The sequence below is a fragment of the Panonychus citri genome, unplaced genomic scaffold (assembly GCF_014898815.1).
Source record: "Panonychus citri isolate SS breed McGregor unplaced genomic scaffold, ASM1489881v1 Contig00139, whole genome shotgun sequence".
Taxonomy (NCBI): Eukaryota; Metazoa; Arthropoda; class Arachnida; order Trombidiformes; family Tetranychidae; genus Panonychus; species Panonychus citri.
In genome coordinates, this window is record NW_026515544.1 from 2,407,693 (window position 1) to 2,424,156 (window position 16,464).

Genomic DNA, 16,464 nt, shown 5'->3' on the forward strand with positions numbered 1-16,464 from the left:
TCAAGAATGTTTCTATGATGCTACAATAAGTAAATTCAGTTACAAAAACGAAACAATAAATGGATTTCAATCTTTTAATCAACATCAATGTCCACCTACAAAAGAATTTTGCAAATTCTCCCCTTATTCTTGCATTACTCTTATGAAATTCTTGAAAAAGAAACTAAACAACAAAGCGCCAAATATCCAAAATGACGAAATATATACTGACTTTGTAACTACGGTAAACCCGATCTTTCAGCTCAACACTCAAACGTCTAAAAAGGCAGAAATAGTATCATCGCAAACGAAATGTAAAACCATGTACGATGAACATTTTATCAGACCCGTCAAAACCTGTAAAGAATACAAACAAACTCGAAAGAGAAGTGCCTTTTAGCCTCCTCTCTGATATTCGTTGGTGTATCGTTAGTTGTACCATCAATCGTCCAGATTTGGAGGAGAAAACTTCAATTTATAGAAGGAGATCTCGTCCGTCCGTAATGATATCTTAAGAACAGCTAATGCTACGAGATTCAACGATGAATCAATTTCAAAGTTGTTAGTAATATAACAAAGAATATTCACACTATTGTTGAGAGTTTAGAGAAATTAGAAATGAGAGTGAATAGATTGGAAGAAGTAATGTCAACCCTATTCATCGATTTCATTGAACTTATCCAACGGTTCACCTCATATCTCTAGAGCAATAAGTAATTTCAAAAGTACTGGAAATCTAAATGAATTCTATAATTCACTAAACTAGATCCACCTTGCAAGAATCGATGCCCGGTTCTAAAAACAAAGACATTCAGTTGTAATCATAATAATGATAATTCAATAACCCTTGACTATAGTGTACCAATCATAAGTGAAAACAAGACTTTTGTTGAAATCGAAACATTCAACAAATTGGTTAAACTAATTAATCAATCGTACTGTATGGTGGATTATATTGGCCCAAAAACATTCTTGTTAGATTTATACTCAAAACAATTGTGTCCGGTACAAACTAACAAAATCAAAGCTGTATCTGCTCCAGCCCCAACTGATGAGTACTTTCATTGTGATGAAGCTGAGACTTTGCAAGAAACAAATGCTTATTGGAAAATTTCTGACTGCTCACCTACGAAGCCAAAACTTTCGTTTTCTCAAGTAATCTTTGGTTACAAAAACATCCATATTTTTTGTATCAATCGAAATATAACGATCGATGGAAAAAATTATACTTGCCCAAATAATCCATTCATCTTATCCCCATCAGAATCATTTTCTGTTGGTAATTTTAATTGGACAAAAGATCGACTTCAACTCAAGCAACAATATACATTTGATATAAAAGAAAAGCTCTCTCTCTCTCTCTCTCTCTCTCTCTCTCTCTCTCTCTCTCTCTCTCTCTCTCTCTCTCTCTCTCTCTAATCAAATTAATCTACCTTTATATTTGAATGTTATGTAACATTTTATACAGCCAAACGAAATGAGTTTGAGGGTAAATTTATATCAATCGCGCAGGTAAACCCTTGGGACCATGATAACAATTAGAGTTAAGATAAAATCAAATCAACACATGTAATTGTTTTGTTTTGATCTTGTGTTGTTAATTTAATTGTTTCTAATTATGCCTCGTGCTTACAGTCCATCGATCAGAAATCAGGCCATTTATTTGATTAATCAAAATTACACTAACGGTGACATATCTCAACAATTAAACATTAGTATTTCAACGGTGGAAAGATGGAGACAAAGGTACAATGAAAGAGGTAACATTGATCATGATTATGTTAATTGCCGGTCAACAAGTGTTTTAGATGATGAGGATAAATTAAGAATCTTATTGAAATTTCAAGAAGATCCATTTGCTCCCGCTACAACTATAAAAAAAGAATTAGATCTTCATTGTCATCCTGAAACAATTAACAATTTTCTACGAAAAGAAGGGATAAACTCTTATCATGCAGCAACTAAACCTAAACTTCTTCCAGTGAACAGAATGAATAGAGTGACATGGGCTCTGAATTATCGGGATATTGACTGGAAAAAATGTATTTTTGTCGATGAATGTTGTGTTTCATCAGAAAAAGATGGCATTAGAATTGTGAAGAGGACAAGAGGGGAGAGATACAATCCGAAGTTTGTTAATTATTCTGACCATTGTCATCGACAAGTTGTATCAGTTTGGGGTTCAATTTCCTATCATGGATCGATTGTTTTCTCGATTCGAGACTCAATTCATCAACTTATCATGAAATACTTTCAACTTATGGTCTCAGTCTAATTGAAAATCAATTTGGATCATCTCTTTGCTATTGGGTTCATGATAATTGCCCAGCTCATAAAGCTCGTATCATACCTGAATTTTTCAATTGGTTTAATAGTTCAAATTCACCTCATCATGTAAACTGTCAAATGTTGAATTTATCTCCGTATTCACCTGATCTTAACTTGATTGAAAATGTATGGGGAATGATGAAATCTGATTTTCTTAATTGTAATTATTCAGCCAAGACAAGAGATGAGATGAAAAATATGATAATTAATTGGTGGTCAGAGAAACAATTAGACCCGAATTTTGTAAATCACTTAGTGAATCAATGCAAGAAAGAATTGAAAATGTAATTACTTATGATGGTTATCCTTTGAAATACTAAATGATTATCTTATCTTGATTAATTGTTATCATGATCCCAACGGTTTACCTGCGCAATTGATATAAATTTACCCTCAAACTCATTTCGTTTGGCTGTATACAGCCAAACGAAATGAGTTTGAGGGTAATTTTATACCAATTGCGCATCGAAAGCGATAAGAAAATCTTATCAATCAAAACAATGGTAAATTTGAATGTCTTGATTATCTAACTACTGATAAATTGTCGTTATCACGTTTGCTGCGCGAATGATAAAAAATTACCCTCAAACTCATTTCGTTTGGCTGTATATAATGATTAAGATGCTACTGATGGTCAATAATAAATATACCAACAAAAATAAGGCTCCAGGGTAAATTAAAGATGAAATTGAAAATTGTTCACTTTTGATTTTCAACCCTACAGCCAAACATTTGGTTATCCATACACAAGAAAGGAAAAAGAGTTGAGTTCATTTGAAGAGGTTGATTATTATTAGTTGACTTCTTGATTAGATAAAAGTGTGAAAACAAAATAAATTAAATTTTTATCATCTAATCAACAGAATCACCAATTAATTTAAAAATGGAAACACTGATTAGAAGAAAATTAAATTAAAGCAAAAATTAACAACTTAAATTAGAAAACAATTAACCTTATACAATCAATTTTCTTCCATCACTTTGATTGTTTCCAAGGGAAAGAAAAAGAGAATAGAATTTCCATCGCCCTCTGTCTTATTCTCTGTCTTTTTTTCTTCTCTTCTCTCATTGGTCAATTTTACTTATTCTTTTTTATTCTTTTCTAAATAATTTCAGTTCTTATTTACCAATTAACGGAAGTTGAGTTAATTTAAATTCTTAATTGTTTTCAATTTGATTGATTCTAAAATCGATTTGATTTCATTTCAATTCTCAAGATCAACTAATTGTTTCAACTCGGATTCAGTTGATCTCGATTGGTGAAGTTTGGTGATTCTTTTTGAATCTTTGTTGTCACTTGTTGATTTGTGTCTTAATTGTTGCCGTTGTTTTAAATTGTATTAATTTAAATTGCAACTCTTTCTTTTCAACATCTTAATCATCATCATCATATTCCTTTTATATGGGAAAAAGTTTGTTAACAATTAGTGAGATGATAATTGTTCAACTTTCAACCTTAAATCATAAACATTAGGATCATAAAGAGTTGACTCTTTATGTCGCCATATTGGATTGTGTATCTTTTTCGCTCATTTGAATTGATATTTTTGGTGAGTATATTATTGTTTCTTTTATTTAAACTGTTTGTTTCATTTAACTGTTAATTAGAACGATTAATTTTAAGTTTACCTGGGAAATTTTGTTCTGATTCGTAGTGATGTTAGAGTGTTGATTGTTGTGGTGTATCTAATGTGTGAAAATAATGTTGTTACTTTTTTGTTTTCTAAATCTTAATCTAAATCACTGCAAACTACACATCATCATAATCATTGGATTTCTAATTGACTTTTTGTGTCTTTTTTTCTCTCATTTTAGTTAAATCAGAAAATTAAGAAGGTGGAAAAGTATGCAGATTAAACTGTAATCTATTCTTTGTTGGTTCTTGTATTTCTCTTTTGATTGTAATCATTACCTTTTCTTGTTTTTTTTCTCTCTCTCTCATTAAGGGTTAAATGAACAATTAATGAGCCATTTATTTTAACAATCGATGGGTGAAAGCACAAAAATAATCAACTGACCAGTTTGTTTGGATAATCTGAACATGGGTGTGGAAGGAGAGCCTTAATGCCAACAATGGACAAAGATCAAACCTTATTATCAAGTTACTCCAGATAAATTAAAGACACAAATCAATCAAAGATCTGAAGAGTATTGTTACAATTGATTATGTCCATCCGATCGCAAGGGTTACTACTGAGTTGACTTTAATTGATGGTCCACCATTCGTGAAAATTTGATATTTACATGGTAAATGTTGATAATTTTCATTCTGATTACCTGTCAACCAAAATAACTTGTAATCTGTTTCAACTTTTTCGATGATTATCTTATATTATAATGTTGTGTGGAGAGAATTGATTAGAGTTTATAAATAATGATAGTGTTGCTGTTAATGATGATAATGATGATGATATCCTAATATACAGTCTTAATCATCATCATTATATTCAACTTGATTAGAAAGATGATATTTTAAAGTCACGATGATCAAAATCAAATTTCACTTTCGTTATTATGGATATAATCAATTGAACATTTAATCGATACATAATCATAATCATAATCATGATTTTCAATTGATGATAGTAAAATGTATTCATCTTTACTATCATAATTATCATCATCATCAACATTAATATCACAATTGTGCAAGAAAAAAACTCTTTGAATGTATAATTGTATTAATCATATCAACACACAATTGATTAAAGCAAAGAGTTAATCATAAATTGTATTGAAATGATTAAAAATGATTGACATGAAAGCAGAGGAAAAGGTTAGCCAAACTATTAGATGATTAGATTGATGGTGTGTTGATTGTGATTCTGATTGATTGTTGATCGATAATCATATTTTAGTATTTCCTGATCATTTCCATTGACAAAACAACTAAAATTCACTTTCCATTGAGATGATTAACTTGCTAATTGTGATTAACTGATTAACAGGTAAGAAAATAGCAAAAAGAAACAATTTTTACCGGAAGATTAAACATTTAACCAACTTTGTTTTCCGTACAACAATTAAAAATACAAAGACAATTAAAATATTAAATGTTAATCGCCGACGCTTGATTAACATTAAAATTAAGTTGATTGTCTAATTAACTCTACTAACAACACAATTTAAGTTGCGAAAAAAAATTAAACAGAAAACAAAATTAATCATTTGGTGTAAATGATTAATTTCATTAGAAAGTATAATTACAATTACACTTTCACTTTAATTGTAATTACAATCAAATTTAATTGTAATTCTTTATTCCAAAAATCTAATTGTTAATTTCACTTTTCACCCAATCCACTTTAATCACTGATTATAAATTCAATTCAAGGTTAGGCTATTTAATTGTTACTGATCTAAATTTTCTTTGAGAAATGAAAATTAAACTGAATCAAATTATTTGGATGACAATCAGAATTGATCATTATGATTTTAATCAATTAGTTTTAAGTGCTAATTAAATTATTACATTTAATTAGAAATATTTTCTCCTCTCCTTCAATATGATTGATATGAATTAATGAATAACAATTAACATTTTCGTGTTGAGAAACATTTTGTTCATTTAGTTAATTGTTGATTAGAATCGTGATTAATTGTTAATTCCAATGTTATCAAATTAACTTCTTCAGTTGCTTTTTTATTTCCAACAATTAACTTGATTTAGTTGTATTGATAAACTAATAGTTATTTTCTTGTGGTCACTATATTGGTGATTAACAAACACTAATTAACTTTAATTAATGTGATTTTTATAATTAAATGTTAATTTACATGAAATAACGGTTTTCCTTGATTCTAATTTCAATTATGTGAATCAAACAATCATTTAGCATGATAATTATTTACAATTAAGGTGTAAAAACGATTAACATTAAATTGTTTGTTTGATGTTTAACTAAATTGTGAATGATAACAAATTTTTTCTCTTGTTAAACTTAATCATTTGTATTAATGTCTGTTAATATTGAATATTAACTTGATTGTTAACTTTAAAGTTACATAATTAAATTATGTCAACTTTAACTAACATTAATTAACTGGTCACTTGTTCCGAGTGTTTGATTTTTAGTGAAATTAAATTAAATTTAATCACATTTAATTCGTCTGGAGTTACTCAAGTTAACCGTGTGTAAAACAATTTAGACAACAATTAATTGTGATTAATTTCACTAATTTTGTTACATTAATACTGTTAATTGTTATCCGATCCGATCTTGTATTTCAAGGTTTTGATAGAAAAACCAATTAAAAATTAAAATCCATCCATAGTTAATCCACCATGAAGATCCTTAATTCTTGATGATTAAATTAAATCGTTTTTGTTTTCTTCTTGGAGAATCACAATTAAGATGATTTTATATCAATTCTATTGAGAAAAAGATGAAAAAGAAATCACAATTTAACTATTAGATAAAATGAATTCAATTTCCTGATTCACTGAAAAGGTGAAACAATTAATCAGGATAAATTATTTCTTCTTCTTTAAGGAAAACACACTCATGATTAACTAATGTTTTAAGGAGAAAAAGAGAGAAGATTAAGATTAATACTAATCCTTATTATGATCCAAATCAATTAGATGTCCAGGATTAAAATTAAATAATCAGAGCACAAGGAACATGATGATGATTGAAGATAAATTTCATTCCAAATTCAGTTACCTAATAGGCCTGAAGGAGGAAAAGGATAACCATTGATTTTTTGTTTCTTTTTCTCATTCCAATGTTACAAGAACTTCTTCAACTGGGTCATCGGGTATCTAAACATTGAAACAATCAGATTTTGATAATTTAAAGAGAACAATTAATATAATTGTAGAATTATTAAGAAGATTAATTGCAATTAGAATTTAAAAGTGAACAATTTTTCCAAACCTGTTGGGCTTTTCTATAAGAGAATAGAAAATATTGTTCCCTCCATTTTGGAATCACAAATAAATTCAAACACTTACCTTTTTCTTTTCATCTTTTATGTTGTTTAATTCATTTGGAGAGCAATTAAAGTTGATGATTAATGGATAAGAAATAGAAAATTAGAGAGAAAATGTTAATTAATTAATTAATTGGAATAAAGAAGAAGATGAAAACAAGAGTTTGATCCAAACACACACACAAGAGAGAAAGGAAATTCACAAATTGTAACTGATTACAAACGAATTTAAATTGTTTAGATTAATTTAATTACAAGAATAGATGATTAACTAAATGAAAGTCCAGCTTAGATGTATAATTAACACGAATAGAAATTAACTTAATTGTGTTAACAATTAGAAATGAACAGAAACCAAATTTACATTTTCTTTTCAATTTCTTGTTCTCCTGGTGGTGAACATTAACATAGAGATTGAATCATATGGAAAATAAGATTAGAGGGACAATTAATTTTTCTCTGTCAAGTTGATCGTTTTTAATTAAATTCTCGTTCTTTTTATTGAGCAGTTAATTTTCCAACAAATTAGTTGATTTAATTGTGGTTTTCTTTTTAAATAGCAAGTGACATCGTAATTACGACTCTTCAGTGATTAGATTTTATCTTCAACAATGGATTGTGACAATTAGTATTTTCTTGTGTTTACAATTTGTTTTTCCTTCTTCTCTAATTGTCCATTTTTCTCAAATTGTTTTAGTTTAAGTTGAAATTTATTTATAACAATTTGGTGCTCATTTCTAATTGTAACTGTTACATCAACATGCAAAAATTATCTTCGTTACAATAAACAAAAGTGAATACAAATGTTTATGTAAACATTTTTATAGGAACAACAACAACAATCAACAAACAATTATTACGATTCACGATTTTTTATATGAAGATTTAAGAAAAACTAGGAGTCGTACAGACATGGAAAAAATATCAACAGAAACAAGACAAAAATCTTCAACAACAAAAAATAGAGCCAATGTCATAAGGGGTCAGGGTCAAAAGTTATTAATTAATGAAAAAAATGTGAAAAATGTTAATTAGATTAATAAGAGGATTAGATGGAAAAGAAAGAGAAAAGGGGAAGAGAGAGAGAGAAGGGATGAATTATGACGTTCGGGGCAATGAAAGGGGAAGAGAAAAGAAAGAGCATCAGATTCATGTAAGTTTTTCAATTGTATCAACCGCACGCCCTGGGATATTAAAACTTTGAGAGGTTAATCAAAGATACGATTAACTACTCTGTTAAAATTAAGGTTGACAAAATTTTCAAGAAAAAAGACAGAAAAGATGACATTCATGAATCCATCTCCTAAAATTATTCAGAAAAGCGATCATGTTGATCGCTTGGTTTTCCTTGTTATTATTATTGATTATCTTTTATCTTAATTGGTTGTAAGATTTAATAAGATGCTGATTATGATATAATTTACCTTCCGGTTGGTGTATAAACGATGGAGATGATTAATATTAATCATAACAATAAAGGTAAACCTCAAAATGTTTTTTTCCATTTCTACCAACACAACTACTCACTTACTTTTATTTATATTCTAAAATCTAAAATTCATTTGTTTTCTATTCTATTTGATGTTTTTTTTGTTCTTTTCCAGGTTCTTATGTTACCTGAAGAAAAAAGGAGATTATTACCATTTGGGAGGAAGAAGAAATTGAAACAAAAAGTGTTCCAAATGAAAAGAAAAGAAAAGGAGGAGACCAAGGATAGAAAAGAGCACCGAGAGGTTCATGGTATCATTGGAGAATCACCGATAAGCGAATATTTAAATAATAGAATAGATTAGTTGATGATGAAGAAGATTAACTGATAATTTGGATAAGATGGTTAAGATATAAGTGAGAGAGAAAAGAGAGTTGTGAATTAACTCAAATATAATCTTTTTGTTTGATTCCAAACCCAAGAGATGGAAAAGATGAACATGAAGCTTATCCTGAAATCTACGATGATTATTTTTACATGTTGACCAGAGTGAGAATCTTTTTTTATCCATCTAATTATCATCATGATTAAATCTCAAGCAATTAACTCGATTGTTATTAACTATGTTTTCCTCCACTTTCAATTTCTCTCTTTCTCTTTCTCTCTCCGAATTTAATCAATTTCCATTTTCTCGGCACAATTAACACTTCCATGTTAACCTTTCACATAATTTCATTTTCTTCACCATCATCATGTTGATTCTCATTAATTTACTTGTTTTCTTTTTCTTCAGGATGATTTCAACTCTCTCTCTCCCTGAACGTGCTGATTCAACAAAAAGCTCAAAATTTTCTCATGATGATACTTCAAAACAAGATAAACATGAACACCATCAGTAACAAACAAGAATCACTTCATAAATATGATAATACAATTTAAATGGAAGGACTGAAAACAATCAATTCAATCGACCTGATTTCTCAATCTACTGGACAATCAACAATGAATATTTTGTTTTCTCTCTCTACAATTACCTTAAAATCATTGACCATATATACATAATATTTTAATAATAATATAAGAGTGACCATTAACATTAGCAAAGTTCAATTCTGTCAGTTATCACAATCAATTGATAACGTTAAGAAATACATATCGGAGCAAAAGGAGAAATCAAATATACACTCACTCACCATACAATCAACTTTAATACTCAAACAATCAAAGGAGATCAAACTTCAATCACTATTATCAACACTTGTAATCACAATTAAACCTCCCTCTCAATCTTTAAATTGTGATTAACCATTATTGGTCATTTGATAATCACCTTAATCGAAATGGTTTGTTTTCAAATCTCCTCTTAATCCTTTATAAATATAAAAGGTTAACAATTTACGATTAACCTTTTTTGTTCATCTTAAATTGTATTTAGTTAATATCAATTTAATTGATAGTTTCATTGTATTAATCAGTTTCTACTTTTTTCATTATTTCAGGATAATCAACACAATCAATTAGATTTATTGAAATTGGTCAATATTATGATATTCATCTTGACAATTGATTATCTGAACAATGCTAACGATTGATGGTTAATCAAGAATCATTAATTCAATATGGACATTTGATTGTCAACCATAATTAGGTTGTTAAGTCTCGTTGTCTTGGTTATTTAGGCTGATTTTTTAATTCCTTTAAATTGTTAACTACTTTTGATTATTATCAAGTCTATTTGATTTTCTGTTTCACTGTTAATCAATTACTTGATTATTTTAATATATAATCAGTTGATTGTTTCTATTGTCTAATCTTATGTTTATTTCTTACAATTTTAACAATTGAGACTTTAATTGTTAGTGCAATTAACTTAATAAACTAACATTATGTTACTTTTAATGAGATACAATTGATTGTGAACAATTTACAATCAGTTATTACTTATTAACCCCTTCAAGTTATTTATGATTAGTTGATTAACTGATTGTGAAGGTTGAAGATTTGAAAAATTTAACATCGATTCCAATCAGTTAATTAGGTAAAGGATCAGTTGATTGTAATTAGTCTGATAATTTAATATTTTATCTGCAATTTAGCTTATTGAGTTAAAAAGATTTCGTTTATCAATTGAATCGGTAAGTTATGATTATGATAAATGAACAATTTACAACAAAAAAACGTTTAATTGTAACAATTAACTAATCATCTTATTCTTAAAGGTCAATTTAAATTGTGTTTAATTTGTTTCATTTCTTTCAATAGGTTACGTCAGTACATTGATACAAATTTAATAATTAATTTTGATTGTTGATTATCAATATTTTCATTTTTAATCAATTAAATTAATTATACAATACGATGAACTTTAATGATAAGATATGTGTTGATTTGTTGATCAATTGTATTTAATCAAAGGTTAATTGTTTGAAAGAAATTAATTAATGAAGGAAAAGCTTAACAAATAAACAAACAATTAATTGAAAACAAGATAATCAACAATTAACGTATAATGTTTTTACATGATGGCGATGACAAAATGTTTGAGATGAAATTAATTGTCTAACAATTAAATGATTGACCTAATTTGATTGATATTTTGTTAAGCTAATCAATTTGTAGATATTTGAAATTATTAACAATTGATTGATCATCATAATTAATGAATTGAAGGAAACCAACAAAGTCAATGCCAAATCTCCTACTAAAGTTTAATTGTTGGTGAATTTTTTACTATTAACCAGCAAATGATAATTTACATCAATCAAATTAGCAAATTGTTTATCTCAATATTGATAAACTATTATAACGATTTTAACTGTTGAATTTCAACTCCGAGTCTTAACATTTGAATGAAAACAAACGAGAAGCTAAATAAGGAGAGAGAGAATAATAAACAATCGAGATAATTTATCATTGGATTAACTAATTGAGGTTTATTATTGAATACGAACAATAATTGGTAATGAAAAGATTGATTCATGGAGACAGTTGTCAACTCTGTCCAACTCCTCGACCTTCTTGATAAAGTAACTGACCGAGACCAACCTGAGCATGGACATCACCTTTATCGACCAAGAATTGATAATATTGTAATAGATCATCGTCTAGAATACCAGAATAAGAACCAGGATTCTCCAACTCATCAAGAAGACGAACTCGTTGGATTGTTGTTCCTCCAGAAATGACGACTTGACGATACCGTCATCATATTCAATCTAATCCTTTATTTGAACAAATTGTTGCTGGAAAATTATTCTCGATGGTCAGAAATTTAAACGGGTTGTCTACATACAAATCGTTTTAAATTGATGATGACACTTTTATACGTATATTTGTGATTATTTTTTATTTTTGTACATTTAATAAAATTGACAATTAGTGAAGATTATTGAGCTCTTCGTAATCTTTTGATTTGTTTAGCTTCTCCTGAACTATAATTCATTTGATAATGATTTTCGGCGATAACATTGATTATTGTTCCATCAGGTTGGCGGAGTTGTTCAGCTTTTTCGCTTAATTTAATTGTAACAATATCACCTAAATGTGGACAAGGATTTTCTCGTGATCCTCCCATGAAACTTAATATTAAAGCTTTTTCCACTTTACCAACCGAATTTGAGTTCTTAAATAGCTCTTGAGCTTCCATTATCTGTCTCTGGGATAATTGTAATCTAGGAGCTGTTGTGTTTGTTGTTGGTGTTGTTGATGGTGCTGGTGTTAGTGTTAGACCAGAAGTTGGTGTTGTTGATACCATAGGAGTAGCTGCGGCCACTGGTGTAATTGATGTAGTGGATTGTTGAATAACAGATCTTTGGACCTGTTGGATCACCTGTTGATTAGCTGACTGTACCTTTAATTGAGAAGAAATGAAATTAGAAAATCTGAGTGAAAAATTAAAAAAGAAAATACTCACGATTGTAGTTGATTGTTGACCTAGTGTTCTGTTTGGTACAATTGTGATTTGAACGGAATTTGATTGAGTTTTTGTAGGAGAAACTTGTGGATTTGGTACAATTGTGGATGGAGTAGATAAAGATGAAGATGAAGATGAGGTTGAGGTTGATGGAATAATTGTTTCATTCATTGGTATTGATGATATTGTTTCGACTTCTGATTTTATCTTTGTTGGTGATGAACTAGAACTTGATGGTTTAGGTTCTTCTTTAATTTCTTTTGTTTTAGTGATTATTGACGATAATGTTGGTGTCGTTGGAGTAGTCGGAGTAGTTGGTGTGGTCGGTATTGATGTTGACGTTGATGTTGATGTTGCTGAGGTTTCACCTAAATATGGACCGGGTGTTGGTGGAACTGAATAAGCTGGGGCAGGACTTGGAGGGACCATTGATGTGAGACCCAAAGCATAATCAGGAGTCGCTGTTGAATCTTGTTGTCCATTTGTTTTGTCATTTTCTTTTTGTTTCGCTTCTTGTTCTTCTTGATTACGTTTCTTACGTTTAGCATCTCGTCCTAATGGTTGTTCACCGATATCCAATAATTTAATTCCACCGTCACGACGAACTCCAGGTATTGTTGGTCTTGTTGGATTACGAACACTTCCCGCGCTTCTATTGGCGGGATTGGGTGTTTTAAATGTTGATTGTGATGATGATGTTCCAAATGATGTACGAGCTTAATCTTTGGTGGGGAGATTATCACCAAAAATCAGCGCTTGTGAAACTATTTCCATGGCTTTAGTTTCACCGTATCCACAAGTAGATTGTAAGCTTTTGGTTAGTCCGCTTCTGCCAATCTCATTTGATTAATTCCAGAAATCAACGGCGGTTGAACAAGATCTTAAGATTCCAGTTCCCGATGCATGAATTTGAGCCAAGTTGTAAAACCCTAAGACATGACCAGATTGAGAAGCCATAGTGAAATATTTAATCGCTGTTTTATAACCTTTAGTTACACCAAGTCCACTTTGTCCAACTGACTTACCTGTTTGAGATAATTAATTTGAATACTATAAGTTAATGGTTTTTGATTTGCGTCAATTTATTAAGTAAATTGGTCAATCAGCTTCTACAAAGTTGAGTTAATTGATTAAAGAAAATAAATCTTTTCTTGATATGTTAGCATCTTGTAACTTTTGTCTCAAGATATTGATGTCCATCAGTTTATCTGGAGTTAGATCAGGTAGTCGACGTAAATTTGAAACCATTTTAATCAGCTCATCGCGATTAACTGTTTTGATTTTAACACAATCATTGACGGAGTCTCCAAGTATCAAGGAAATCAAATCAATCTCACCATTGAAACTGGACAAAAGATTAACAAGATCTTGTAGCTCTTTGGTTGGTCTTTCAATTGAAACAGGAATCTCTTCATCTTGGCGACTCTTTAGCGACCTCAGCTCATCCTTCAGGGAATCCAATTCTTTCAGCTTTTTAATGTAGTCAAAAAGTTCAGTCATCACGAGAAATAAGCAAAATTAACAACCAAACCAAAGGAAACCAAATTGACACAATCAACAAGTTGTAAACATTGAATGTTTACTAAACATGTGAATCACATGACTCGAGATTAGATGTCGCTACAGTTTAGGTGGAAAGTTTAAAAAACGAGAAACATAATCGATGAAAAAGTAAATAAATAAAATGAATTTTATTTTCCATCAAGATAATTTTTCTCTCATGGTTGAGGCATTCGACGAATATAAACAACAAGGCCTAATAGAAGAGCGAGAGCGGTCATCAAATAAAGATCCCAATCAGGACCTAAAACTTTTGTAACATTAACATGAGACGCTACTTGAGCCCAATTGTATTTTTTCAGCGACTCAAGGCCATAAACAAAGGCCAATTTAAGACGAGCCAACGCAATTGGAACATGAGCATCAGCTGATGAATCAGCGGCCATGTCGTAATAACGTTTAGCGAGATGGAAATCTTTTTTTAATCCTAATCCTTGTTCGTGCATAAAACCCAAATTGAAAAGTGCCTGAGCATTTGATTGTAATTCGGATGCCATTCGATATTGGGCCGCCGCTGTTTCATAATCAACTTCGGTACCAAGTCCATAATAATAATAATCACCCAGTTTAACTCGAGCAATAGAATAACCTTGGGCTGCCGCTCGTGACCAATACATTAAAGCTCGAGCAAGTGACTCGTTTTTCGGGAAAAAATCAACTTCACCTCGATCGAGAATAAAAGCCGCATTACTTTGAGCTTGTTCGTAGCCGAGTTCAGCCATGAAACTGTATTTGATAAAAGCTTCAGCAATTCGGCCCTCTTTATAATCGGCATGAGCGCTCATCAAAGTGGTTCCCCAATTACCTCTCTCAGCGACATTTTTGAATAATTCGACGGCGGTTGAACAAGATCTTAAAATTCCAGTTCCCGATGCATGAATTTGAGCCAAGTTGTAAAACCCTAAGACATGGCCTGATTGAGAAGCCATAGTGAAATATTTAATCGCCGTTTTATAATCTTTAGTAACACCGAGTCCATTGAAATACATGATTCCCAATTGTAATTGTCCGTCAACCCAACCTTGACTCGCCGCTTGAGAAAAATATTTGAAAGCTTTTTGATAATCTTTTTCGACACCTTTACCATACAAATACATGACACCAAGCCCACTCTGTCCAACTGAGTTTCCTTTTTCAGCAGCCATTTTGAAGTATCTTAAAGCGGTCTCATTACTTTGCTGGACCACTGAGCTTCCTTCCAGATACATCTGAATAATTAGAAAAGAGATGCAAATGATATTGTCTAATCATAAAGTAATAATCACAAATCATATGTTACCTTTCCCAGAAATGCCATAGCATTTGCGTTTCCAGCCTCAGCTGCTTGTTGGAAATAATTTAAAGCTCTTGCATGATCTTGTTCAACCCTCTGCCTCCTTGGTAATGTAACTGACCGAGACCAACCTGAGCATGGACATCACCTTTATCGGCCAAGAATTGATAATATTGTAATAGATCATCGTCTAGAATACCAGAATAAGAACCAGGATTTTCCAACTCATCAAGAAGACGAACTCGTTGGATTGTTGTTCCTCCAGAAAACGAAACTTCCTCTTCCACCTTTTTGGCAACTTTTTTGTAGAAATTAAGAGCTGATTCACAGCTTGGAATGACAGATATTCCAGCCCAATGTCGATATCCAATAGCCATTTGAGCGACCGGATTACCTCCTGTGGCAGCGAATGTGTAATAAAGAAAAGCTTTTGCCTGACTAGCTTCAACTCCAAGTCCACTTGCATAAAGAAAACCGAGCAGCTAAGAAACAAAAGAGAGATGGAGAGAAAGAATTAATCAATTGTGTCTATTATCAAGAAAGTCAACAAGATAATTTTTGATTCTATTTACCATCTGAGCCTTAGTATTTCCTTGCCCTGCAAGAGTTGTAAGGAAACTGTGGGCGAGAGACAAATTGATGGGAAGATTATCACCAAAAATCAGCGCTTGTGAAACTATTTCCATGGCTTTGGTGTTGTTCAGTTTCGCCGAATCCACAAGTAGACTGTAAGCTTTTGGTTTGTCCGCTTTTGAACTGTTCAATAGTTTGCTCGCTAATTCGTAAAAAATATTACCTCTTTTCGCTTCTTCCGTAAGAGATTCATCAGAATCTTTTTTGTTCACATCTGACAATCTCATTTGATTATCTCCATCATGACCTCGAATCTGATGATTTTTACTGGAATCTAAATCATCTCCATCGGAATCATCATCAGTCAACTGCTTTTTCTCTGAAACAACATGATGAAAACAATGTAAGGTTAAAAGAATGAACAACAACCATAGAGTTGATTCATTTCTCATAGTTGATATCAACAGAAGTGTA

At 30.7% G+C, this 16,464-nt stretch overlaps 2 protein-coding genes and 2 long non-coding RNA genes across 4 annotated transcripts; 1 reads left to right on the forward strand and 3 right to left on the reverse strand.

Moving 5' to 3' along the window:
- The first annotated feature begins 3,286 nt into the window (after positions 1-3,286).
- LOC128394204 (uncharacterized) lies at positions 3,287-10,138 on the forward strand. The gene is made up of 6 exons (XR_008326331.1): positions 3,287-3,857; positions 4,123-4,151; positions 4,254-4,554; positions 7,946-8,721; positions 8,847-9,220; positions 9,465-10,138. It is a non-coding gene; the product is annotated as an uncharacterized LOC128394204 (long non-coding RNA).
- Positions 5,249-7,930, reverse strand: LOC128394206 (uncharacterized). Its single transcript, XR_008326333.1, has 3 exons — positions 7,265-7,930; positions 6,975-7,072; positions 5,249-6,679 (listed from the first exon to the last, which is right to left on the reverse strand). It is a non-coding gene; the product is annotated as an uncharacterized LOC128394206 (long non-coding RNA).
- A 1,860-nt stretch (positions 10,139-11,998) lies between the features above and the next one.
- On the reverse strand, positions 11,999-14,084 carry LOC128394013 (negative elongation factor A-like). Its single transcript, XM_053354247.1, has 4 exons — positions 13,922-14,084; positions 13,460-13,609; positions 12,585-13,300; positions 11,999-12,521 (listed from the first exon to the last, which is right to left on the reverse strand). Exons 1-4 carry the CDS (start codon positions 14,082-14,084, stop codon positions 12,057-12,059), a joined length of 1,494 nt encoding a protein of 497 aa, XP_053210222.1. The 3' UTR covers positions 11,999-12,056.
- A 172-nt stretch (positions 14,085-14,256) lies between these two features.
- Positions 14,257-16,454, reverse strand: LOC128394199 (protein sel-1 homolog 1-like). Its single transcript, XM_053354491.1, is given in 4 exon segments — positions 14,257-15,352; positions 15,424-15,512; positions 15,515-15,899; positions 15,990-16,454. Coding segments are annotated over 4 exon segments (1,977 nt in total). The 5' UTR covers positions 16,443-16,454; the 3' UTR covers positions 14,257-14,302.
- Positions 16,455-16,464: the final 10 nt, after the last annotated feature.